Source organism: Anopheles bellator, chromosome 1 (genome assembly GCF_943735745.2).
Source record: "Anopheles bellator chromosome 1, idAnoBellAS_SP24_06.2, whole genome shotgun sequence".
NCBI lineage: Eukaryota > Metazoa > Arthropoda > Insecta > Diptera > Culicidae > Anopheles > Anopheles bellator.
The window spans coordinates 26,828,856-26,853,001 of NC_071285.1; the positions used below are offsets into that span (position 1 = coordinate 26,828,856).

Below are 24,146 nucleotides of genomic sequence, written 5' to 3' on the forward strand. Positions count from 1 at the left end.
TTCGTATCACGAAAATGACCAAACATATAACTTGTTTATAGAGTAACGCTTAGCCAAATTGTAGCAACACAATTCAAAAAATGCTATGTTTGGTCGCCATGTTTAACTAAACTGAGTAATTTGTTAAATATAACTGCCGGGGCACACGATGACGCAAAAAAACGATTTTGGCATTTCAGATAAATGCCAAACTGTTTACTCGGTCAAAGCAACCAGCAGCAGCGCAACCAGTTTTAACAGCAGCGCAACCAGTTTGGCATTAATCTGAAATGTCAAAAACGTTTCGTTGTGCGTCGTGTGGCAAGACAGTTAGAGTTTTGTTGGTTTCACGGTTTCAAAAACATCAACGTTTATGTGGCGGTTCGTGTGGTTTAGAGACACCCTGTGGCACCGTTATGTCGAATGTCGACTCTGTTTTGACAATACCATTGCTACAAAAAGTCAAAAGACAAGACAAAAAGACAAGTTGCAAAATATTGCTCGAGAACGATCAGGGACCCAAAAGATTGTCAAACGCTTAAAACATGAATGTTCTTGATTTCGCTTCTTGTTAGGAGATTATATTGCTTATACCGGTACACACGCCCAATGTCCAAGAAGTCTACCGGCATCCAACGATATTGAACGAAAACGACGACGAAATCCACGATATCGGAGAAAATCGTGAAGCTACAGTGCAAGCTCTAAAGAACCCCTCGCACACGCGTTTCGTGTGTAAAATGTCCGTACTTGGTACAAACTATAACTACCATAGGACGTTCGATGAAGAACGCAACAATCGCTGCTGCGCCTGCTGTGTCCGCACAATGAAATGGTTTCCTGTGTTGTTCATTGTTTCCGTCATTTGTTGGTCTTACTATGCGTTCGTGATACAACTATCTTTCTGTGAGTCACTCTCGTTGTTTCTTTTGGTAACGATTTAACCGTTCCTTTTTCTTTTTTACAGTCACAGTCACTAGTACTGTCCAGCGAATTCTGTTTCTCCTTTTCTATCATATTGTGCTGGTGATGTTCTTATGGTCTTACTATAAAACGGTTTTTACCGAAATTGGCCGCGTACCTTCAAGAGTAAGTATTGCACTGAGTCCGGAAGTAAACATAATTTTCTTAGATTCATTGTTAGATTTACCCATGCAGTTTGCTCTGCTTCACACACATCTTGGGACGTTGTACCCGACCCTTTGCAACATTTTCCTCGAATTGATAAGATAACAATCTTCGCTCTGTTTGTTTTGCGTTGTTTTTAAAGTTTAAGGTACCGCGAGTGGAACTTGATCGCCTTATACGTGCGACGAACGAAGACGAGCAAAAGCAGATACTTGAAACGTTTGCTAAGGAGCTTCCGGTAGTCACGAGAACGCTGAACGCTTCGGTGCGTTTTTGCGAAAAATGCCGGCTCATAAAACCGGACCGAGCCCATCATTGCAGTGTGTGTGGTGTCTGTGTGCTCAAGCTGGACCATCACTGCCCGTGGGTAAACAACTGTATAAATTTTACCAATTATAAATTCTTCATCTTATTCTTGGGATACGCACTGCTCTATTGTTTGTATATCGCATTCACAACTGTTGCCTACATGGAACTAATATGGACGGTAAGTATGACTTGTCAACATAAGATTCTATGGAATCGCTACATTAAGCCTTCATTCCATCAATTGCAGGGAAAAATCGACGGACGATTCCATATATTGTTTCTGTTTTTCGTCTCAGTGATGTTCGCAATCAGTTTAGTGAGTCTCTTCGGCTATCATTGCTATTTGGTGTTGCTGAACCGGACCACACTAGGTTGTACTAGATTTCAGCTCGCTCACAAGATCGTTAAACACTGAATTAGATATATTTTTAGAATCATTCCGAACGCCCATTTTTCGTTATGGTGGCCCCGATAAGCATGGATTTAGTTTGGGGAAGATGAGCAACTTTCAAGAAGTTTTCGGTGATGACCAACGGCTTTGGTTTATTCCAGTGTATACTAGGTGAGTTGGTAATCTCGAGTATGATCATCTCCTACATCATAAATATAATAAATTGGGGCTATAAATTTGCGAGAGTAATCAAATATCGATTACGAAGATGAACAAGTATAAACAATTTGCGTCATTGTTAGAAAAGCTAGGTTAGAAATATTAAGCTGAGCTGTCGTTTTATTATTCTACAAACTGCGTTCTTATCTATGCACAAAATATGATCACTGAAATTTTTTTAAAGCATTGGGCTCCTTACAGCGATGATAATGCTAATGCGTGAATGTGTGAATGTTTGAAGCTGTTAAGACATATTGATGTTAAACATTGAGAGAGACATTAGAAAATTAGTTTCTAAGTTTTCTAGTTCATCTATTTGGTTGAAAGCAGTTTTCGGTTGCCAGCTACCACAAGAACATTTGGAGTACGATTTAATGTTTGGGCATTAAGTTTTTCCGCTTTATTTCAAAATACATGTACATTATCATTTGATAAATTGCGTTTCAGATGTTTGAAGATTTGCTCTGGCTTCGTTTTTGCTGTTTTCTGTTTACATACATTTACTATCAATATTTATTATGCCATGACGTAGAACTGATTTGATTCTGAGTTGTGTTGTTTGTAGTAATAATATTACAAGCATGGTTTGTTCAATGGAACGCGTAGCTTACAGTACATCTGATATATTTTCCTTGTTGGTTAATTCAAACCTTACGTTACTTGTGGGTAACGCCACACCCTGATTTTTTAGTTTCGTCCTCGATCATCCTGTTATCTTGCAATCCGTACCAAAGTATAGATAAAAATACCTGACCGAATCTCTATCTCTCTCTTTCTTTTCTATGTCTGCCTCTCTCTTTCTCTCTCCCATTTTTGTTCATTTGTAGCCTTGGGGATGGGATGTTGTTTCGCACCCGGTCTCACCATTTATCATCGATCCCGTCGCATGAGGTTGTGTTGCCAGTGGCCCCTCTTGCCACTGGTAATCAGCATTATTGTAACGGCACGGTTGAAAACGCTGCCGTTGCGACGATGAATCCTCCAATCGACCAAACCGTTGTTGTAGAGCACGTCAACGAAACGAAAGCAACGGACGGCGTTGAGTTCCGCCAGCTTCTTCAACAGCAGCAAATGAACGAAAAAGTTGCTTCTTGCATTGCGTCAGCTCTCCCAGCAAACGGGGACCCTCCACGGCAAGAAACAAAAGACAGCTTCGTTTCGAACCATCATCCTCACTAGCGGTAGTTGTAATTGTAGTAACGCGTTTAAAACTCTTTTGTAGATTTCGTATGTCTCCGTAGATATTCATATCATCAACGACAGCGTTTTCACCAGATTGATTGTATTCGAACGACATTCAGTTTAAAGTCCAACGGCATAGCAGGATATAAGTTAAGGTCACGTCGTATTATTTCCTTACTATTCTACCGAGATTCGATTGATTTTCATAATAGATAAATATTTATGTTTTAAAACATTTACCCAACTTTGTACAATCCTCTTCTAATCTACATCCATCACCAATATGATACAGTTTCATAAAGAAAAAACCCTAAGTTTAGCTAGGTCGTTTAAATTTCGAACGTAGAAAACAAAATAAGAAAATAAGGTGTAAAACGGTAAACTGTTTCGTATTGGTAGAGTATTAAATTTGTAAGATATTTATCCGGATATAGGAATAAAATGAAACTAGCTCCATTGTTCGATTTTTTCGTCTTTTGTGTACCTTTTATTCGAATTTGTTCTTCACGTTTGAAACAACAAATGTTTGAAAATCCGTTTGTATTTTGTGCATAAATATGGACACTACTTCCTCTGAAAAATATGCTTTACGTTATTCAGTATTTCAAGGTTATGGTAATGAAAATTTAATTCTCATTCTCACATTCTGCAAAATTATTCTCAATTTTTTATTATAAGTCTTTTAAGAACTATGAGGGAACACATTGTATCATTGCATCATCATTTAAAAGTCATTTATCTCTTATTCACATTGGCCATTTCAAATAATTAATCACATGAAAGATACACACCAGAAGAATGTAGTCGAAGCATGTCGAAGGATTGCGTGAGTCGAAAATTGAATACATTGTTCATGGGCTACAAATTTGGGGAAATCCCCAACTATTTTGTATTACAGTTGACATAAACGATAAACGAGTTACTGAAAACCGTTTGCAAATATCTATTCCAGCATGGGTGATGGTATAGTTTATCCGATCCGATGCTATGATGAGGACGCGGAATCGCTTCTTGGCGGCCAGCAGCCACCGGACGATGCGGAACCCGAAGCTCTTCACGACTTAGATGTAACCATCTATATGAATGAGCGTGGAAATTTAATGAACTGATGTAACAAAGGTAAACAAAACGAAGGACTTCATACTTACGATCTTATAATAGTTTCCGGTGTCTTTGCCATGCCGAGTCGTTCGGATTCATCATAGTTTTCGGAAACAAAATGTTAGCAAAACTTCCATTTTATAAGTACAAAGCTTTAAAACTTTTATTGTATTTTGCTAGGAGAAATTTTCAAACAAAAAGGTTCATTATATTTTATAAGTTAAGATAAACAGAGATTCACATCATGAAAAATGCAATCTACACAAAACTGGTCAAAAAGGTTTTTGCATGATTTTAAATAATAATAGTCGAAGCGATTTTTTGTCAAACAACTGTGTTAATGGTTGATAATCATCGACAACTCTATATTTTGTTTCGATTGTATCCTTTTCGGTAAAGTGTGGATAACAAGACGATTGTAAAGGATTTCTGTGGAAAACCTGAACTTTGTTAATAGGAGGTAGTTAATGAGATGCAAAAGATGTTAAAATCATAACAATAATAGTAAATAAAGTAATTAAGTGGTGGAAACAACTATTCTGCTTAAGAATGTAAAGATCATGTGATCCTTTACAGTGACGAGTAAAATTCTAAAATAATAAAACTAAGACAAACAACATTGAACAACGTTTTAGACGGCTTCGACGATAAAAAGACCAATTATGTTATATTGGTTACGGTCGACCAACAAAATAATATATAAAGGTAATTGTAATAGATTGACTGTACCATTCCATAAGCGGTATTCCCTGGAAAAGCAACATTGTTCTTCGTGGTGTTACTTATTTATCACCGAGTATTTCGGTAGTAACCGAATAGAAAGTACTTATTTATCGCGATTTGAATCTTGTTCGGAAGAAATTTGTACCAGATTAGTGCGTCATTATGTAATACATTATTCATTGGAAAATCAACGTTTTAATCGATCCAACGAACGAACGAAAATATGAAGAACATTTTACGAAGGAAAATGTGTGTACAAATTGAGGCAAATTCTCCTGCGTGACTGCAGAGCATGATAACCTCCAAATTTGGCTACCTCACAGCATTTACATTTCCCAAATGTTCGCTTTTTTGCACATAAACCATAATCCGTTGGGGGGTTGCTTTTTAAGCAACCCCAATAATTTTATCATTATCGTGGTGGTTAAAACCACACAGTAAAATTTAAAACTGCACAAAGTTCACTATAAAATCTGCTATAAATGACTATGAATCTGCTATAACCTGCTATGTGACAGGTCTGATGTGACTGTCAACGGAAAAAATGACATGGCTGACTGTGTCGTTAGTGTGTGCTTGGTCGTGGTAAGATTTTTCATTTTACAAAATCTTTTAGTTATACATAATCTCAATTGAACAAAAAACGTGCCAAACGTTGCTAGGAGTTCGCTTGTTCTGATGCAATAGTTAGGTAGTGGCAATTACGCGGGTCCACGAGAATCTGGTTGATTGAAACGTGCAACCCAGTTTGCCGTCGCCACCAGCTCCGAATTGTTGGATGAGTTAACCCTTTCCTCCGCGATGGACCAAAAGTACGCAGTGGCGACGGGCAATGTGCGAGAATGATAGGGAGCTAAAAATTGTGCAGTGTAAAAGGGATAGGACATTCATTTTACGGGAGACGATTGGGGAAAAAGCTAAATATGGAGAAATTGACTGTTCGGCAAAGCTTTTCAGAAGAGTGTTGTTTTCCTTTTCGACACTTTTCATGCTACATATCTAGAATAATCAGTAAAACATTGCGGGCTGGGTGAAAATTTCTGTGTTCAGAATGGATGCTTTAACGTTGTGTTTTTTTGTGCTTTCCTTTTTTCACAGCTTGTGTAACTAAACCGCTAATTTAGTCTAAAAGCCGTATAAAGAATCTACATCTACCATCATTTACAAAACCAACAAAAAGCTAAAAAGAATCAAACACATCTCATCAATAATTGTTTCTGTACACATCTGCAACTCGGAAAATACTCCCACGATTTTCTACCAAATAAAAAGCGTATTTACCAAGGCAAGCAAAACGAGCGATTTACGGTGCAGCAGAGGTGGTCAATCTTCTACCTTCCCACAACGAATCAGCGTTGGCCAGCGCAACGATGGAGGAGCAATTGTAATCACTGTTACTACTGAGGAGAAAAACACTAAAGCCAGTGACGGCGACATTAGATGCAAATGAGGAAAATCCATCTCGCGGGTTTAACAAGCCCACGGCCTTATGAACCGTAAAAAATTGTGATCTCCTTTTTTTTCTTCGAAACAAGTTATAAAAGAAATCAAATCAATCGTCTCCCAAACGTTCAAAAGCAGAAAAGTTGAAACCGACGCTGAAATCAAAATACGCAAAGTTGAGTCGCACCATATTGAGCGAGAGCTTGTCCAGGCAAACACGCACAGAACAAGTAAATAAGATCGATGTACGATAGCCATCGAATAGTTTCGACATCATCCTAGCGACGAGCACCAAAACAACAAACGAACAATACAAATACACAAAGAACAACTTAGCACGCATTTACGACATTTCGGTTCCTCACGCCAGGCATAGCACCAACGAAGCAAGGAGAGGTTGAACGAAGGACAACACTTTGGATGCCACTGGCAGCGCGGCGATCGTTGACTAGCCTGACGGTTGGAATAGTTATTTGCGTGACACCTGCTAAAGATCGCCAGACGGAATTGGCCCAGCAGCAATTGTCGCATGAACAAAAAGTAACAACAAAAATAGTGTAAACAGTTTTAGTAAAATACCGTTATTTTATGCTGGAATGTGAACATACGCTTCAAGCAGATTTCAACCCGTTTGATGATATTGCAGCATCCGCTAAGCATCAGGAAGGTCCGGCACCGGTAGATACAATAAGCCTATTCTGAATTACAACAACAGCAGTAACACCAACGAAATCAATACTGTTTCCTCACACCAAAAGGGTCCACTTTTGGGCGCACTACAAAAGCGACGGACAGCCCATAACTCGGTAACGAATCCAGATGTCACGCGAAACATACCTTACACACTGTAGTTATCCCAAATTCCGTGTTGCGGTCTGATCAACCAAACCAATGAATGATATTTTCATTTGCTAATTTCATACGCTGCTGCACTGTTTTAAAAACGAAGCCAGAGTCGTTTTTCATCAACCATACCAACAACAAGCAGGCGTCGATTTGAGTATGGTTCCTTACTCCTGTGTAGTGTTTTTGCCGGTAAACTTCGAAACATAGTAGTGCATTGTGCAACGGGTTTTGGTGAAGCGTAAAACACAGTACTTCGTATCAAATCGTAGCTGAGTCATCAAAACAAACGGATAATACAAATTCGAAGTACAAATCAATGTAATTGATTAACCCTCGAATCCAGATTGATTTCTCGCCAGCTAACCAAAAGCTCAATATTATGATCCAAACTCAACCTCAGCCGTGAATAGAAATAGTCTCCCCGTTCAAGACAATTGTGTTGTTTAGATGGTGCGATGAAATGGCAGATTTAGTTCGAATCATGTCAGTCAGTGATTAAGGCGGAAAACAGCAATATTTTCGACGTGCGTGGATTATTTTACGATAAGATACAAGTTTACAAAAAGGCTCACAAAACGTGTCTTGGTGAAAAACGCACAATAGCATACGGAACCAGTTTGGAAATACAAATCTTTCGTTAAATGCATACGCCGGCTTTAGTTAAAAAAAGTGGTAAGTGAATAACAACAACATTTTCACTCAAGACTGATTTGTATTGTGCTATGTAAGGAAGTTCTAGTGACGGAACCAAGTTCTGCCACTTTCTTAGTCCTGTCGGTCGGATCTAGCTGGATCTACAGACCCAGTCCGGAAACAGATGCGGTAGTTTGACTGGGTCAACAATAATTATACATACGGATAGTGAAGTGTAAAAAAATATATGAAACAAATGAGTGTGAACTGATAGTGCACAGATGGTAAAAGTGATCATCACGCGCGTGAAATTAAAGTGTGCGTTCTGAATGGTAGATTGAACATGTAAAAAGTAGAAGACTGCCTGCCTTGCCTAAAGCACTCCGGTGATGAGCAGCGAGACTACGGAAAACGGAAAACAGTTAGAGAAAAAAATACAAATAAAACCGTTCTGTGATAACAATTAAAAATTATAAAAATATAAGCATTTGTTTACTAAAGTAAACCGAATACAACAGAGGTTGCTTAAAAACTGGAAACAAACGAAACAACGTACGCCGTCACCATTTTGAGTGCGTCGGCCAAAACTGGCCCAGGACACAAACCGACAGCAAAAGGAAATACTGTGGTATTAAGGTACGTGAATCGCCATAGTGTTACGAAAATCAACGTGCAAATATTAAAGTCACGCAAAAATCGCAGCGAAATTGTGTGACATTGTTAGCCAGGTGATCAAAACGAGCAACCATAAAAACAGAACACTGAAAATTTAAGTGTCCCAAGTAATTCCATGTTCCAGCCGTTTGAACCCGCACTAAAAGTTAATGTGGTGGTCAGTGATCGTGAATTGAATGCTTCGCAATATTGAAACAGATCCAGCTATTCTTCTATGACGTGGTTTGTCAATCCTTATCATTGAATGGTTAAGACAAAATAAAACAGAAACACTTTGAGTAAACTAAGAACTTAAAACTCCAATGAACACACATTGCACGAAAGTAGCGATAACAAAAGGCAACATCTTTATGTGATCTATCTTCTGTGAACCTGAACGAAGCCGACGAAAATCGTCGAAGAAGCGTTACATTTTATTGACCACTTTTCGAGATTACGTTGGATAACTATTAGTTATCAATTCGATTGTACGCTATCGTTCGGAAATACAAAGCTAGAAAACTCGCCCTCTGGACAACTACCTTTTCCCAAATCCCGTTTTGGTTTGAAGTTCCGCATACTGGAGACGATCACTTTCTGGACTTCAAGGCTGAAAAGTGTACAGAGAGTTTCAATCGAAAGGAGGAGTGTTAAAAATAGGTTCGCCTTCAAAGCGGCATCGTGTGTATTACTCAATTTCCGGCAACGACTCGAGTGTTGTACGTCAGGTTTACAAAACAACGGACCGAAGCTAGTTTAATATTCCGCGCATTCTACAAATAATTTATCGACACTATCCCCACGCAAACAATTTAGTGATATATTCGCATTTGTTGAAACTGACAAGTAAATTAGTGGAACCAAGAGGTGAGAAAGTAAACAATCGATAAACATAAGTTGCGCTACAACCGGAAACACGGATATCTCATAAGGCTGATTTGTGAATATAACGGAAACCAAACTACGCGATAACGAAACAAAACCTACAAAACTATAAAAAACGAAAGTGAAAAGACTAGAGCCCCAGTGCTCACCTAGGATATTGAGATAAAACAATTAAGCGAATGGTGTAATACTGGAAAAGTCCTGCATAACCGCTTCATCCAATCGCCGTATACCGCGCTCGGTTAAAGAACAAAACTTTATTATCCAGAAGCCAAAGGTTACTGCTCTGTTCATTGCGTTGCTGCACATTAGCCATTACCAATGAACTAATATGTATCCGAAAACCTCGATTGGTGAACTGTAAAGAAGAAAGCGAACCCGTTCCATTCCTCGGACCATATCAAATCGCGAGTGTCACAAATTGATCAACAATAGTATTGTTTCCGGCTTTTTGCGTTAAACGACCACGAAAAGCTTACGTGTCGCGTTTCGTGGACCTTGCAATTGTTAAAGACTACGAGACAATTGCGCTAGAACTTGTTTGCGACAGGTGACTATCTAAGTTTGGCCGTTTAAAGTAATCAGTCAACACTTTTCGAAAGAATAAGCGCCTCAACTGTACGAGCGTTATGGGAAGCCAAACGAAACCCTTCCGATCCACTGATGGTAAGAAATGATCCTAACAGTAAGCAACGAGCTTCTGGAATATTCCAATAATTGAATATTTCCATTGCATTTTGTTTTAAGTTCACCGTCCAACAAAGTTATGTATTGTTTTTCCATACTCTTTGGTTTGTTTTAACATCATTATCCTTTGTTATTTTATTCCTGTTAAATATGCGGAGTCAGCTCATTTGTTCAATTACTATCTTTGCAAGCTTCTTCTTTATCTGATTTAAATCTCGATTCTATATTCTACGGTGAGTTGAAAATACACCAATTTAATGGTACATTTATCCCATCGGCAGCATCGTTCATGGATTACGTTGCATACGGTGGTCCGCGTAGTGATGTGTTCTTCAGCGGACAACCTGCGAACCAACCCTCTGGCCCGAGGCCTCCGGTAAATCCTTCTAATGTGTTCCCACCGATTGGTACGTTCAGTTTGGAGTCGAACCCCATCAACACTCCGGCGCAAAGTGTTTTCGGTGGCGGAGATGTGAGCGTGTTAGGCAATGCAGGAACGTCCGGGTCGATTGGCGTGTTTAACGCCAATGCGATTATGAGTGTTCCGAACAGCATGGGAGGAACACCAAGCAATCCTTTTTCGAACCAAACAAGCAACGGTGCCGATACCAGTCAGGGAACCCGTGAAACTGGTATCATTGAAAAACTTCTCGTAAGTTGTCTTAAGCATCAAGTATGCATACAAAAAGATACAGTATAAAACCATCAACTATAGGTTGCTTGGATATTTGGTAAAAATACGTCATAACGTTTCACTCCGTTTTTTAGCATTCGTACGGGTTTATACAGTGCTGCGAGCGGCAGGCTAGACTGTTTTTTCACTTTTCGCAATTCGGAGGTAATATTGAGCATCTAAAAATTGGCGATCCGGTAGAGTTCGAGATGACGTATGACAGACGCACCGGGAAACCGATCGCTAGCCAGGTCACGAAAATTGCCCCCGAAGTGGTCCTCTCGGAAGAGCGCGTCACTGGAACGGTTACAACGGAACTTAAAAGCGAATCGTCCGGTAACAGCACGTCTACTTCGAGCGACACTACGACCGGTAGAATCAGTTATGAAAATCGCGGTGAATGTTTCTTCCTACCCTATACCAAAGACGATGTCGAAGGCAATGTTACGCTACGTGCTGGAGACAAGGTTAGCTTTCAGATAGCTACTAATCAAAGGTTCGTACTGCATTTACGACTTACTGTCCAAGTGTTGAGATTCAACGTGGATAATTAAATAATCAAATGTCATACTACAGGGGAAATTTAGGAGCTTGCCACATACGGCTTGAAAATCCAGCCCATCCGGTTAAGTACCGTGGCGTTGTATGCTCGATGAAAGATACTTTCGGTTTCATCGAGCGGGCGGATGTTGTGAAGGAAATTTTTTTCCATTTCTCCGAAACGGACACTACCATTGAACTTCGTCCCGGGGACGACGTTGAATTTATTATTCAAACTAGAAATGTGAGTATGCATTAGAGAGAATCGCTCGAGAGCTTATTGATTTTATTTGTTCGATTGTATTTCAGGGAAAGGAAGTTGCTTGCAATATCGCTCGCTTAGCACCGGGATCAGTCATTTTCGAGGACGTTGATTCAACCATCTACAAGGGCCAAGTCTTGAAACCGTTGGACCGAAATAATCCGGCACGACAGCAAAACAACGATCCTCTGCCGGGCCGCATACGCTATCGTGCCGCCGATCACTCGGAGGTCGAGGTGTCCTTTGGTGATAAAGATCAAAAAGGAGACTACACGTTGCGTCACGGCGACTGGGTGCAATTTTTGTTAGCCACTGATCGGCGTGATCAGTTGCAACGTGCTACATCGATTTCATTGCTGGACGAAACATTCCAAGTTAGCGGCGAAAAACGAGAGCAAGGTGTAGTGGCGTCCCTGAAGGAAGGATTTGGTTTTTTGCGCTGTGTTGAGCGAACCGTAAGATTGTTTTTCCACTTCACCGAAGTATTGGATACGGTACGTTCCCCCATCGAAACTTTATCGATGCACTAACTGCAGGATATGTTTAATCACTCAATATGGAAATCAATTATGGCTACTACCATATTTCATTGCAGAGTCGCGAAATTTGTGTTGATGATGAGGTTGAGTTTACGGTCATCCAGGATCCAGGATCAAGTTTTGCCAACAATCGACAGAGTGCAATTCGTATCAAACATTTGCCCGTCAGTACGGTGAAGTTTGAGACGCTGATCGAAAGCAATGTCGACGGAATCGTGTCACGGGAGGCACCTAAAAGCCCCATCAAATCGCAAGAACGCACCGAAGGTGGTGTTATAACCTATGGCGATGGTCAAACCAAAAAGACTATAATGTATTTCTTGAAAGATTGTGATAAGCCACCGCGTGTGGGTGATAAAGTAAGATTCAATATTTGTCAGGTAAACTTTGATTCGTTCTTATCCAAGCTCTAGCATTGCGTTTAGTGCACAGTGATCCACAAAATTAAAAAAAATCTTATTACCAGGTTAAAAGAAATAAAGAATTCATCGCTACAAACATCCAGGAGATTACATCTAATACACAACCAATTCAACAACCGTCACAACAAGTTTCATTAGTTGCTGAGGGGCAACAGCTTTCTATAACGATGCACCAAACATCTCAATCACCAACGGAAGGACTTACGAATGGTACCAGAGCTAATGGTAACTCCATTCTGAAGTCTAACTATACAAACGGTAATATTAAACCTGGAAACATTCACCAAGGATTTATTGCAGTCTTAAAGGTAGTTTTTGTTGCGAACGTTATGAATGATTTGTTTCGAGAATATTAACTCTTTGAAATTATTTGCTTTTTAGGAGAACTTCGGATTTATTGAAACCGTAGAACACGACCAAGAAGTGTTTTTCCATTTCAGTAACTTCGTGGGTAACAGTAACACACTGGAGTTAGGCCAAGAGGTAGAATATACGCGCTCTACGCGCAATGCCATGAACACAGGCAACTGTATTCCTGCGGAAAATGTTAAAGTTCTACCGAAGGGAACCATCGTTCAACCGAAGGTTTTGCCAGAGAATTTTAATGGTTCGGTGGTTCGCCCATTGAGATGCATAAACCCAGACCAGGAGGAATACTGTGGTTTGGTGCAAGTAAAAAGCGAACACGGCGATTCCCTTTCAACTCATGAATTTGGCATAACGAGCTTGAAAAATAAACGTGATTTACTTCAGAAAGACGACGTCGTTACATTTAAAATCGATGAATTGAGCCGTGCAATGGAAGTAAGTTATCGTTTGCCGATCCAAAAATGTTCAAGCATACTTAGTAATGTTATGTTTTCTTTAGATTGCTCCGGTTCGCACGAAGAAACAGGCCAAAGTAGATTCGATTAAGGGACAGTTCGGGTTTCTTGATTTCGAGGTGGATGAGGGCAAGAAGTTGTTTTTCCACATGTCAGAAGTTCAGGCCAACGCCAATCTGTATCCGGGTGATTTTGTGGAATTCTCTATTGTTACAAATCAAGTAGGTGTATATGATCGTTGGTACTAGTATTGTGTTATCATCTTTCTGTTACGTTGTTACTAGCTGTCTCACTTTTATTGCTTACTTTCAGCGTAATGGAAAAACGTCTGCCTGTAACGTTATCAAACTGATCGATGCAAACGGACCCCGACCAGAACGAATGATCTCTCGCATCAAATTAAACTCTGTTGACGAGAGCAGGCCTCGCTTGACTGTCATTCGTGCACCTAAAGGACCAGACGGTACAAAAGGCTTCCAAACATCAATCAGAGTTCCGCGTGTACTGAGTAAGTAGTGAATTCTTTCGTGTTTTTTTGTCTGAAGACACATTTGTAATGATCTCGTGGGTTTTTTTATTCACTGCAGCAAAAAGCGTCGAATAAGAAACTTCAATCATGTTCATCAATTATAATAAAATTGTATCAACTGAACCCGCATTATTTTTATTTTCGAGCGATTAAGTTGAACGATGGTCCATCCTAAATCAAACATCTGAAATTTGAGCATTCAAAAATAACTCGGTTCAAGTATAAACAACAGAGAAATGACATACAAACACACGAATCGACAGAGAGGTTATATTGTTTCTATTGTGTCGGTGCAAAAGAAAATAAAAACATTATGCAGACTTTTAGTTAACTAATTTCTATTCTTTATATTGTACGATGCAGTACATCAACAACAAACAAAACCAAATAAGCGATATGTATATGCATCAGAAGGCAACAAGATAAAAGGAAATAGAGATTGCTGGATAGATTGAAATGATTTTAAAAATTGATGAACACGACTTTTCCGTAACAGCCTTCCGGCCAAGTTTTGTTTATGCAAGCGTCTCCTTTTTTCAAATATATGAAATAAAAACCACAATTTCTGATACTAGGAAAATCTAAAAGATTGAAGAAGAAATTTATATTATTTTTCATTCAGATTGAGCGTTTTTGTTTTCAAATTTATTTCTCAATGGGCGTAAGCAGAGCCGTGAGCAATTCAATCAGTTTAAATAACGACTCATATTTTTCACAGTGACATCATTCTCTAAGTAGTGCTTCATGAAACTGATCAAACTCTATGTTCGAATCTAATTTCGCGAGTCCATTGGAACAAACCACGAACTGAAATGTCGACATTTGTTCGCCACGGTTGTTCGGGACATGCACGAAACCATACAACATCGCGAATTGTTGGAAATTGCAAAATTAGCAAATTGTGGCGAATTTTTTTCTTCGATTGCCGGAATTTTTGTTAAGCATTGTTACAATTCAATTTACATTTAGCATAATATTAATGGAATAAAGTCAAGTACCAATCATTCTATAAAAGCGATTATTAGTGCTACTTCTGTAATACTTTCCACAATCCCTCAACTAATTTGATCCACAATTTGTTCCCTCAACTAATTTGATTGCTTTAAATCGGGGATGTCCTAGTATAACACAGCTGCTTCTCCGCACAGCTGACCAATACGTCGTATCATTTGCACACTGTTTTTATGTAATTTTCAAACTAGGAAAATTAGGAACTGTGTTATATTTTACAACAAATGTTCGCCCCTAATTTCCAGATTCCAGATTAACTAGTCAGTTATTTATGGAACTAGGAAACTTAAAGAAGGGAACTAAAATACGTGTTTTATGGCACGAGTTTTACCAGAACATACGAACAATCGTATAAAAAGCATGTTTGAATATCAATTTAATTCATCAGTTTTAAATTTTCCGATTTGTTGTGTCATGTTGACAATAGTTTTTCTTTTGCATCCAATTTTACTTTTCTGGGCAAACCTTCTTCATGTGATGCGCTTTCATTTTAGTGGCTTTCGATTTTTGGTTCATCTTTTTGTTGAAATGTTCTTACAATATGCGCGAATATGCCTGCGGCTCTGTCCGTCCTAAGAGATGTAAAAAAACACGTCGTTTCTCGTTCGCTCGTTCAGAACTGCGGAAATGCTTTAATTTTCATTTTTAGCACATTTTAATAGATTTAGAACTTACCTCAGACGTCTGTAAAATATTTCTATATTCATCAACATGATTGTAAGCAACAAGGAATCTAGTGTGGGGAAAAACAAATCCAATAATTGAGAATGATTATCATTTCTTTTTATTTTTACTCAGCGGTCTGCAAAGATCCAGCAAACTGGAGTAAAATAGAGTAATAAAGTAGGCAAGCCCCACAATTTTATGTTGACCAAACTAACACCTTAAGGCTATCGAAAGAAACTAGTATCCCAACGCATATTTCCTCTAATGAACTTGATCTAGTCTACGAAACAAATTAATAACAGATCTATGCAAATTCAGAAACGCGAAAATAGGAACGCCACCAAAAAAGCATGGTTAAAAAAACAAAAGAGAGCATAAAATTTCAGTACAGCAAAGTAGATATTATGAAACAATTTTGAAAATCATAGCTTAAACCGATCAATAGAAAGAAACTGATAAGTTTTACTAATAAAGCGCAAACCACATTATAGGCTTTTGCAAAGGAAAGTATCATTTTTCATTTTGCTTTAAAAAAAAGCATATGTTAAGCTGCTAATTAGAGCATTACTTATATAAAAATACAAAATCCAACTAACTAAATGCTACACGTTTTAGCTAAGTCAAGATAAAGCAGCACGTTTTAGTCAAGATAAAGCAGCGCACCTAACAAATGTGGGCAAAGACAGATCATGTGCATGCTACAGTGGCTAGGTAGAAGATATAAGAAAGGATAAGGCAAACGCAGACACAAGCAGACAGAGGGAAATAAAAAAACGAAGTACATCTAAAATTATACTTTAAACGTGAAATATTCACATGCACACGAAATAAAAAAAAACATTATGCAATAAATAATAATTAATGAATGCGCATTAAGCTTAAAATAAAAAATTTAACCGGGATCAAAAAACGATGATCATAGACACGATCAGTTACAGTGCGTTAGTATGTAAATCAAGCTACGCACGCACATAAAGTTTTGTATATTTCAAACTAGAAAATTAATTTGGGCTAGCTCAGTGCGTAAAAATGGTGGTTTAATATTGGAGAAAATGCTCATGTAGTTTCACAAAAAAGCATTCTGAAACATTTTACGAACGTTAACATTTAATTTTAATATTTTATTATGTTTCTGTAAAAATAAATTTTCACGAAAACAGTCTTGACGAAACCACCATTTGAAATGTCAACAATGTTTCATAAATCGGACGACAAATGAGCGTATGTAAATTATTAAATTACTTACTTTGGTTTTACATACATATTTATCACACGCAAAAAAGATACAAACAACAAAAACATTTTTTATATTGAGCCATGGATAAAAATTCATTAAACTTATACCACGGCAACCTAGTAATCCCCATAGAGATGTAAATATTTGTATTACGATTATTTCATTCACATTTGTTTTGCCGTGCTCCTTTATTTGGGATTTTGGGATAAATTTGAGATACAATAACCATTAAATAATATTTTCGTTTTGATAATCCCGATATAAAGTTTACTTATGTAGTGTGAAATTGTTTTAAGTGACATTTCGACGATCACAAATCGAAAACCGAAAAATTGCTTTTGAATCCAATAAAAGCATTCGTGGAATTTTATTTTCTGTACAGCCCACGTTACCAGAGTTTGTTTCACAGAGAAAATTTGTTTGTTTAACCTGATTTAAAATTGCTTTTCGATGCCTAGCCAAATTTGCCATAATTCTGCTTCAAAACACGCGCCATTCCAGTCAATATCTTTTTTGCATCTCTATGGCGATCGCTAGAAAAAGGAAGTATAATATCTAAAAAACCGCAACTTGGATCAAGTTGATTTGAGGGAGCGTTCTTCACTTCGACACAACTGACTAAGTCAATTTAGACTTTTTCAGCTATCGTGCAGTAGATGTTTCAGTTCCCTTCGTGACAATGAACTATACGAAGGTAAGCTTGCGAATAACGGCAAGATAAAATCGAGTTTTTGAAACTCTTTACCCCTATACTTGGGGGTTTTGTCCGGTCGAATTTGTACATCGTAAACTTATACGATGGATTGTTAGAAGAAACAACAGATGCTCGGATGTCGTCTGCTAGCGTTGACTCCAATCTGGCCAATCGCGGTGTAGCATGTTATAATTTGAAAGCTTTTGCATTCGTAACATCTACGACGGATTCGAACAACCAACAACTATCCAAGCGTAACAACAGGTTGGTGGTAGGTGTGCTGAAGAAGGAAAAGGTAGAACCAGGACAACATGGGAACCAGTATAGGAAAATATAAGTTAAAGTTAAACGAAAATCATGGGAGAATCATGGTTAATAAGTAATAAAATATATATTACATAAAAAATAGAAAAAAAACTGAAAAATTGTAAAAAAATTAAAAAAATGGTAAGACAACAAAACTTGTAACACAAACGAGGTATAACAGCCGCAAATTCTGATGTAACCAATAAAACGAACAAACAAAACAAGAAACAACACATAAAACTAAACGCATGATTATGATCTTAGTGAAGCTCATCTAAGCTCATCTAAGGTGAAAGAAAGTTTATTGTAAAATGTTAAACAGTGAGCCAATTGGTCGTTCAGCTGCGGTCACACTGGAACGTGCTGGCATTGCTGACTGTTTCGCTGCTATTGGCTATTTAATTATTTAATGTTCTTTATATTATTTTATGCTTGTAGAAGAAAATTTAGCGCAAACAGTTACAGTGCCTGTTTAAAAAGGTAACTCTCCGTTCACAGAACGCCGAATCCGTTCACTTGTTCTTCAAGAATGCAAAATTTCATCAAGCTAAGTGTTCCTTCCGTTTAGTTCTTCCCTTCGTCATTGCCATTGCAAATAATGTCTCAATTTCGCTTAAAATCATCCATACTTAGGATTATGTTCTTCATGGAAACAACTTTTTCAATTCTGACAACTACTACTCAACTATCAAAAACTAACAACTATCTGTATCATGAGCAAGTAAAAGTACTAACATTTAAATATGCACCTCGAATGTTCTGCCATCTTCATTCAATGAAACTAACAATTTTATGAAGAAAAAAAAATTAGTTTGTCTGTGAAGAATTTTTTCGTAAACCATTTCTTTCTGTTAAAAAATCATTGACTATTTCAAACGCAACTCTTATGCTGTTTATTATTTCACAATTACGCAAATTCTGAATATTTTCTAATTTAAAAAGCTTGGGAGATAGCTATCTCTATGACGGATCTTTCAACAGTAACAGTGTTATCTATAGTGGAGGGAAATCATTTCTCAAGTCACGTAGTAAAACCAATATCGCATTCACCGACGTTGCAGCGGACGCCCCGAGCCTGTTGCAGGAAATCAGTGTGCCGGAAGCAGCAAGCATGTATTACTGACTTGTGAGGTCAAGAAAAAACTTCATTCATGTTTCGATTCACTTGTCACAGAGTGCGGCTGCCTTTTCCGTCTTAAATCTACAACCAATCGTTCGGGTTAGGCGAAGCGCAAGACCAGACTAAAGCATCCACAACAAATCCTTATCAGACCAGTTGTTCATGGTTATCTCGAACGCTGCTTTCTTACTTTCATGTGTACAACGGTCAATGGCGCGGGTAAGGGATGCACAGACGACACAGTACTTTCACAGAACCACGGAGCAGATGTAACGGCCAACAGTTTTCCATTCTGGTATGATTTCGTCAGTCTCCTGCTGGACGGCAGTACGTTTCGATCGATCTAAGGGTTGGTAAAAGGACGCTGCCGACGAAGACTCGCCGAAGCAGACTGTGCGTTCTCAAGCGTTGGAAGTAGCTCCTTTTTTGCTTGTGTCTGGAAAACAAACATTCAGCACTTAGCAAAACCCAAAACTGGTTGGAGTCAGTGACAACAGTAACTCCCGACGCGTGTGTCCAGCAAGCGATGTTGAAATCTCATCCACCACTGCTTTGTGTTATTTTGTGCTTGATTGCACTAGGTAATGTGAATGCCGATTCTTGTTACTGTTCTATAATTAAACCGAAACATTCGCGATAAACGGTTGAAAATGTTTGCGTTCTACAGTTTGTAAACTGGGTGCGATGCCTTCTAACATCCCACAGAAACCATTCACTTTAGTTTTTTGCTAACTTGTCAAGTAGTATCATCTGGTTATTATAGTACTCTAAAACATAGTAATTGGATTCTTGCAAAGTAAGAGAAACAGGTTGGGCAAATTGCACAATACGCGCAATTCGTATCCGGCCAGCGTTATAGCGTTGTTTGCAACACACCCTTTACTTGTAACCCTACTGTTAACACGGTTGCTAGAACCGTTAGTGAACAGGGACCAAGTAACGAAGCATTATCACCCTTATCAGCAGTCACTGTAAGTTTCCGCTTTCTACGACGAATACGCTCGTCGTTCCCTTTTCACAGCAGTGGAAGTTATCACTCCAACGCAGGCCTGCGATCTGGACCAAACCCAGCATGGATGCCGGATAGATAATGGCCAATGCACTTGTGCTTTCGGATGCAAATCAGAGTTCCGCTACGCAACACGGAAGGAGTGCCAGGATGCACTGAAGGTTCGTTACTACTATAAGAAAGCCAAGCTGCTCGCCTTTAACTGCTTTGCCTCATTTCTTTATCGATAGGGTCGCACGAACGATATTTGCAGCCGGCAACCGTGTATGAACGGTGGATCGTGCACACAAGTTACGGCCATGCCACAGTACAAGTGTCGTTGCGATGGAACTGGCTATTGGGGTAACAGATGTCATAGGTGTAAGTAAATTTGCATTTCGCGTTTTGCAATCCTTCTTTTTCAACGACCGACGAATTTCAGTATGTCCGAAACCTGACCAGCTTGCTCCCGGAAACAAGTTTCCCTACGAATGTGTTGTCATATAACATGCTTCCGTCTAGTGGATGTTTCAATATGGTACAATGAAAGCACCGCAACTTGCAGCAGATGGAGAAGTAAGTGGGACGAACTAATGCTTCAAGAGTTTTCGTTTTGGTACCCAAAAGGCGGGTGGAGCCGCTTAAGAGAACCAACAGCCTTCCAAAGATAGCTTTTGCCGTTATTGCCGTTTAACGAGCATTCACATCTTCTCTTCTTGCCAACAGTTACACCAATGCCCACGCACATACTTTGTAGGACCTGTACCAGTTGTTAAGCTGCTAAGCCATACTTCAGATAAACATAAATGAGGCTAATGAAAACATGGAGTTTATTCAAATTTGAAACACCTTGACAATGGCACGTGCCCAGGGCATCACTCGGTAGAGTGCAGTACATTTTTATATAAGCATTATATTTACTACAACCAATTTACATTGTTCGGTGAATCTCTGAGTAATATGTTTTAATTCCTAATCAATATAAATAAAATGTAAATAAAGTATCAAGTAACCTCATTGGACACGTGACTATTTTGAGTATACCCAAGTCTCTACCCAATCTGTCTACTTGGATCTCGCAAATACCTATATTGTACTTTCCTGGTCAGAGACAACCGATCGAGGTAGGTGTAGCTAATCATTTATGCCAGTTATGCTTGCCTTCGAAGAGTCCACCGGTGGTTTATGGCGGAGCATATCTCTCGTGTGAGCCAGGTCGTTAGAAACTGTTGCAAATTGTCTGAGTTTTCGTCAGCATTAGTTTTCAACACATCCAAGATCTCTTCAAAGGGATTTTTTGATTTGAAAGGGAGAGGTCGTAGTTCTTCATCTCTTCAACAATGTGGCTCAGACACTGCGTATTGCAAGTAACTTGGCCGTACTTGGTGGCGTCATATTGGCTTGAGCAATCTCTCTACGTCTGGTCAAAGTTGCTCGTAACGGGCATTTCATAAAATGCTGTATGCCCTATACAACGCATAGTAATGCACAAATAATCCATTTTCAACACTTCTTTTAAGACCACTATTCGTGTGGTTTCTTGGAATGATTTCGGTTCTGACGTATTCAATATCACATGAAACGCATGGGGTTTTCTGTATTGTCGTTCGGGATTTTCGCAGGGCAGTGTAACTGATGAGAACAGTTCTTTCAATGACTGCCATTTGTTTGCTCCGGCCTCATTGAATCGATTTAAGCCACAACACCCTTGTGTAGCAAATGTAGAATATCTCCATCAACTCCATAGCTGAAGTCATCTGCTACCGCGACAGGGTCCGAAACCTGGTCAGTAACCAGCCAGAGGTACGCTCGCGGTTGGCCCATCATTTTGATGAACTACTCAAAGACTAGAAGGGCCATTAGTAATTAGCAAAATCATCATTTTTATCATATTGTTCAGTCTATTTTATTATTATTCCCTAAAAATCACACATATGCTAACTAGTTTCCACACCATAAATAAATTACTAGATTGGATAAGTTTGTATTGTTTTTGGATTGGATTGTCCGAATTCGAACATGAAAAATAAGAACAGGCACACGTTCTGCGCCTTCGATAAGCAGTGTGTTGTTCGAAAAAAAAAACCAATGTCAAACTAGACGTCAAAAACCCATCGATTCCAAGCTGCGAGGAAAGCCGATTTAACACGTTGCTTCGCTTCGAAAGTGGTGTTGTACAAAATATAAGCGATTTTAGTTATTTCAGTATGGAAACATTAACGCTTGAACCAAATAAAACCAAAATGCATCGTCGAAGTTTATCGCTACGACAGAAATTGTTGATAATTGAAGAAATGGACTCGGGAAAAAGCACAAGGACGGTTTCAGCGGAACTTGATGTTCCCTACAAAACAGTGTTCGCTGTTTACAGAAACAAGGAACGGTGGCTTTTGCAAGCAAAGACACCAAATAGGGTGAAAACGAACGTTTATAGAACAAGAAGCGTACCTTATCCGAAACTAGAAGCGGCTGTGGCATCTTTTGTTACAGAAGCGCTCAATAATAACATGCCTTTGAATGGTTTAGTGATACAGGAAAACGCGTGGAAGATTGCTCGAAGATTAAACATCAGCAATTTTTCCGCTAGTCCCGGTTGGTTACAAAACTTTCTCGTACGGCAAAATCTGTCTCTTAAAAACATTTCGGTTCGTCATAAGCGTGAGAACGTGGATAATACCGGTGCTGGCGAAACTCCACAACCAGTCAAACCGAAATACTCGGATGCTGAAACGATTGAGGACGAGGGTGACTTTTCCGACAGCAGTAGCGCTTGAACATGGTGTTAATCGCGCTTGGAGGTGAAATTTCTTTCATCTTTGAAGTGAAAATCAACAACGAAATCCTCAACATCAACGAGCGTAACAATACTGACCAAAAGCAATAGCGATCATCTGCGTATCTTCCGCGAACAATAACACATCACACAGTCTAGCGAAGGTACATATATTCAATGCGCGCACTATGAAGAACGATAAACAAATCCAAAAAGGCACCAAGTTCAAAATTATGATACAACCATTACGGAGGAGCTGTATGTGTTTCTGGACATGAGAAATAATGCTTCATACCCTGAAGTAGTTAAATTTACCTTTCGCATGGGTAGCTGGCGTTCGTCGTAGCATCGTTAGTACGGAACGGCACAGTCCGTTGAGGCCATTGTATGGCAACCAGTCAAGGGTATGTGTGGCTTCACAAGTAACAAGTTGCAACGAATAACACCGTTAATTAGGTTATGTAATTATTTCCAACAGGTTAAGGTCACGAGATCCACTGTTTCACCTGCTGGGACGAAACCGTTAAACCGAAAGGTTTCTGATTTGGCAACGGGGCGAACCTAGTGTTAAGCTACATAGGTACACGGCATACGCCATTGGGATTAATCGGAGAATTCTGTTCGCGAAGCAACGCTAAATACGTCGTCGGTCAGCGGAAGAATGGCCAGTTAATATGGTTCATTGATGACCACCCATTGAAGGTTATTCAGTTCGGTCCCATGATGATGCTACCTTAACGAAGTCGCCGAATACAGGAACCGAATGCGGAGAAACTAGCAAAACTAGTTTTAAATAACTCTCTTTAACACTGGCGATAAATAAGTGAAAGTCGATTGTATGTAGAAGTCGAAGCTAATTTATACATTTTGATCTACTCATTTCAACCTCGAACGTTACTCATCTTAATTTAATTCAATTTTCTCAATAACGATATGATGTTCTGTATGTAGATGGCCAGCGAATCGCTGGGGAAACTGCGACACGATTACTCGGTTTGTTTCTTTTTAGTTTTCGGGAGGCGAACTTATAAACTCAGTTTATCTTTGTTTACGTAAAATGCCCAATATCGGATTTCGCTAGGTTCAAGGTTGCTACATTGGACGGAACAGCCAATATAAAATTTGCTTTTTTTTAATACTATTTTATTCAATATGATATGAATTTTTCCATTTTTTCCTACCCGTCATGAACTCTTGAAAAAAATCACACCGCGAAAACGCGTAACGCCTAGGACAAGCGAAAGTTCACGCGACCATGTTTTCTGTTATCGATACTCTGCGAATGATTATTTTCGATGTTTAGAATTCGAAATAACTATAAAAAATGTAATCTTTTACCTAATGATGCTGAAAATCACCCGATTTTCCCAGGCAACCAAAAC

At 39.0% G+C, this 24,146-nt stretch overlaps 3 protein-coding genes and 1 long non-coding RNA gene across 9 annotated transcripts; all 4 read left to right on the forward strand.

Annotated features, from left to right (window-relative positions):
* Positions 1 to 490: 490 nt before the first annotated feature.
* LOC131215083 (palmitoyltransferase ZDHHC15) lies at positions 491 to 4,799 on the forward strand. Of its 5 annotated transcripts, none has more exons than XM_058209486.1 (6): positions 491 to 898; positions 960 to 1,068; positions 1,250 to 1,594; positions 1,643 to 1,787; positions 1,849 to 1,978; positions 4,161 to 4,799. In XM_058209486.1, exons 1-6 carry the CDS (start codon positions 720 to 722, stop codon positions 4,315 to 4,317), a joined length of 1,065 nt encoding a protein of 354 aa, XP_058065469.1. In that variant the 5' UTR covers positions 491 to 719; the 3' UTR covers positions 4,318 to 4,799. The 5 variants fall into 5 exon arrangements, with proteins under 5 accessions (XP_058065469.1, XP_058065461.1, XP_058065446.1 ...); XM_058209478.1 differs by having other exon boundaries at positions 491 to 885; positions 947 to 1,068; positions 1,664 to 1,787; XM_058209463.1 differs by lacking the exon at positions 4,161 to 4,799 and adding an exon at positions 2,854 to 3,580 and having other exon boundaries at positions 491 to 885; positions 947 to 1,068; positions 1,664 to 1,787.
* A 1,503-nt stretch (positions 4,800 to 6,302) lies between these two features.
* LOC131206383 (cold shock domain-containing protein E1) lies at positions 6,303 to 14,987 on the forward strand. The gene is made up of 11 exons (XM_058198918.1): positions 6,303 to 10,159; positions 10,462 to 10,832; positions 10,949 to 11,349; positions 11,430 to 11,637; positions 11,703 to 12,149; positions 12,251 to 12,574; positions 12,661 to 12,924; positions 12,998 to 13,420; positions 13,485 to 13,661; positions 13,753 to 13,948; positions 14,028 to 14,987. Exons 1-11 carry the CDS (start codon positions 10,123 to 10,125, stop codon positions 14,042 to 14,044), a joined length of 2,865 nt encoding a protein of 954 aa, XP_058054901.1. The 5' UTR covers positions 6,303 to 10,122; the 3' UTR covers positions 14,045 to 14,987.
* A 4,316-nt stretch (positions 14,988 to 19,303) lies between these two features.
* On the forward strand, positions 19,304 to 21,013 carry LOC131216470 (neurogenic locus notch homolog protein 2-like). 2 transcript variants are annotated; one of them, XM_058210968.1, is made up of 5 exons: positions 19,304 to 19,584; positions 20,025 to 20,173; positions 20,243 to 20,372; positions 20,434 to 20,567; positions 20,718 to 21,013. In XM_058210968.1, the coding sequence occupies exons 1-4, from the start codon at positions 19,530 to 19,532 to the stop codon at positions 20,496 to 20,498; spliced, it is 399 nt and encodes a 132-aa protein (XP_058066951.1). In that variant the 5' UTR covers positions 19,304 to 19,529; the 3' UTR covers positions 20,499 to 20,567; positions 20,718 to 21,013. The 2 variants fall into 2 exon arrangements, with proteins under 2 accessions (XP_058066951.1, XP_058066952.1); XM_058210969.1 differs by having other exon boundaries at positions 20,028 to 20,173.
* A 1,752-nt stretch (positions 21,014 to 22,765) lies between these two features.
* LOC131214964 (uncharacterized) lies at positions 22,766 to 23,905 on the forward strand. The gene is made up of 2 exons (XR_009157053.1): positions 22,766 to 23,168; positions 23,243 to 23,905. It is a non-coding gene; the product is annotated as an uncharacterized LOC131214964 (long non-coding RNA).
* The last annotated feature ends 241 nt before the right edge of the window (positions 23,906 to 24,146 follow it).

Bases quoted from the DNA above. Each gene is read 5' to 3' on its own strand.
- LOC131215083 (XM_058209463.1), top strand. From the start codon at position 720: ATGTCCGTACTTGGTACAAACTATAACTACCATAGGACGTTCGATGAA. The intron at 886-946 runs GTGAGTCACTCT...TCTTTTTTACAG, and splicing joins CGTGATACAACTATCTTTCT to TCACAGTCACTAGTACTGTC. The intron at 1,069-1,249 runs GTAAGTATTGCA...TTGTTTTTAAAG, and splicing joins TTGGCCGCGTACCTTCAAGA to TTTAAGGTACCGCGAGTGGA.
- LOC131206383 (XM_058198918.1), top strand. From the start codon at position 10,123: ATGGGAAGCCAAACGAAACCCTTCCGATCCACTGATG. The intron at 12,150-12,250 runs GTACGTTCCCCC...ATTTCATTGCAG, and splicing joins TCACCGAAGTATTGGATACG to AGTCGCGAAATTTGTGTTGA. The intron at 13,421-13,484 runs GTAAGTTATCGT...TGTTTTCTTTAG, and splicing joins AATTGAGCCGTGCAATGGAA to ATTGCTCCGGTTCGCACGAA.
- LOC131216470 (XM_058210968.1), top strand. From the start codon at position 19,530: ATGTTGAAATCTCATCCACCACTGCTTTGTGTTATTTTGTGCTTGATT. The intron at 20,174-20,242 runs GTTCGTTACTAC...CTTTATCGATAG, and splicing joins AGTGCCAGGATGCACTGAAG to GGTCGCACGAACGATATTTG. The intron at 20,373-20,433 runs GTAAGTAAATTT...GACGAATTTCAG, and splicing joins GGGTAACAGATGTCATAGGT to TATGTCCGAAACCTGACCAG.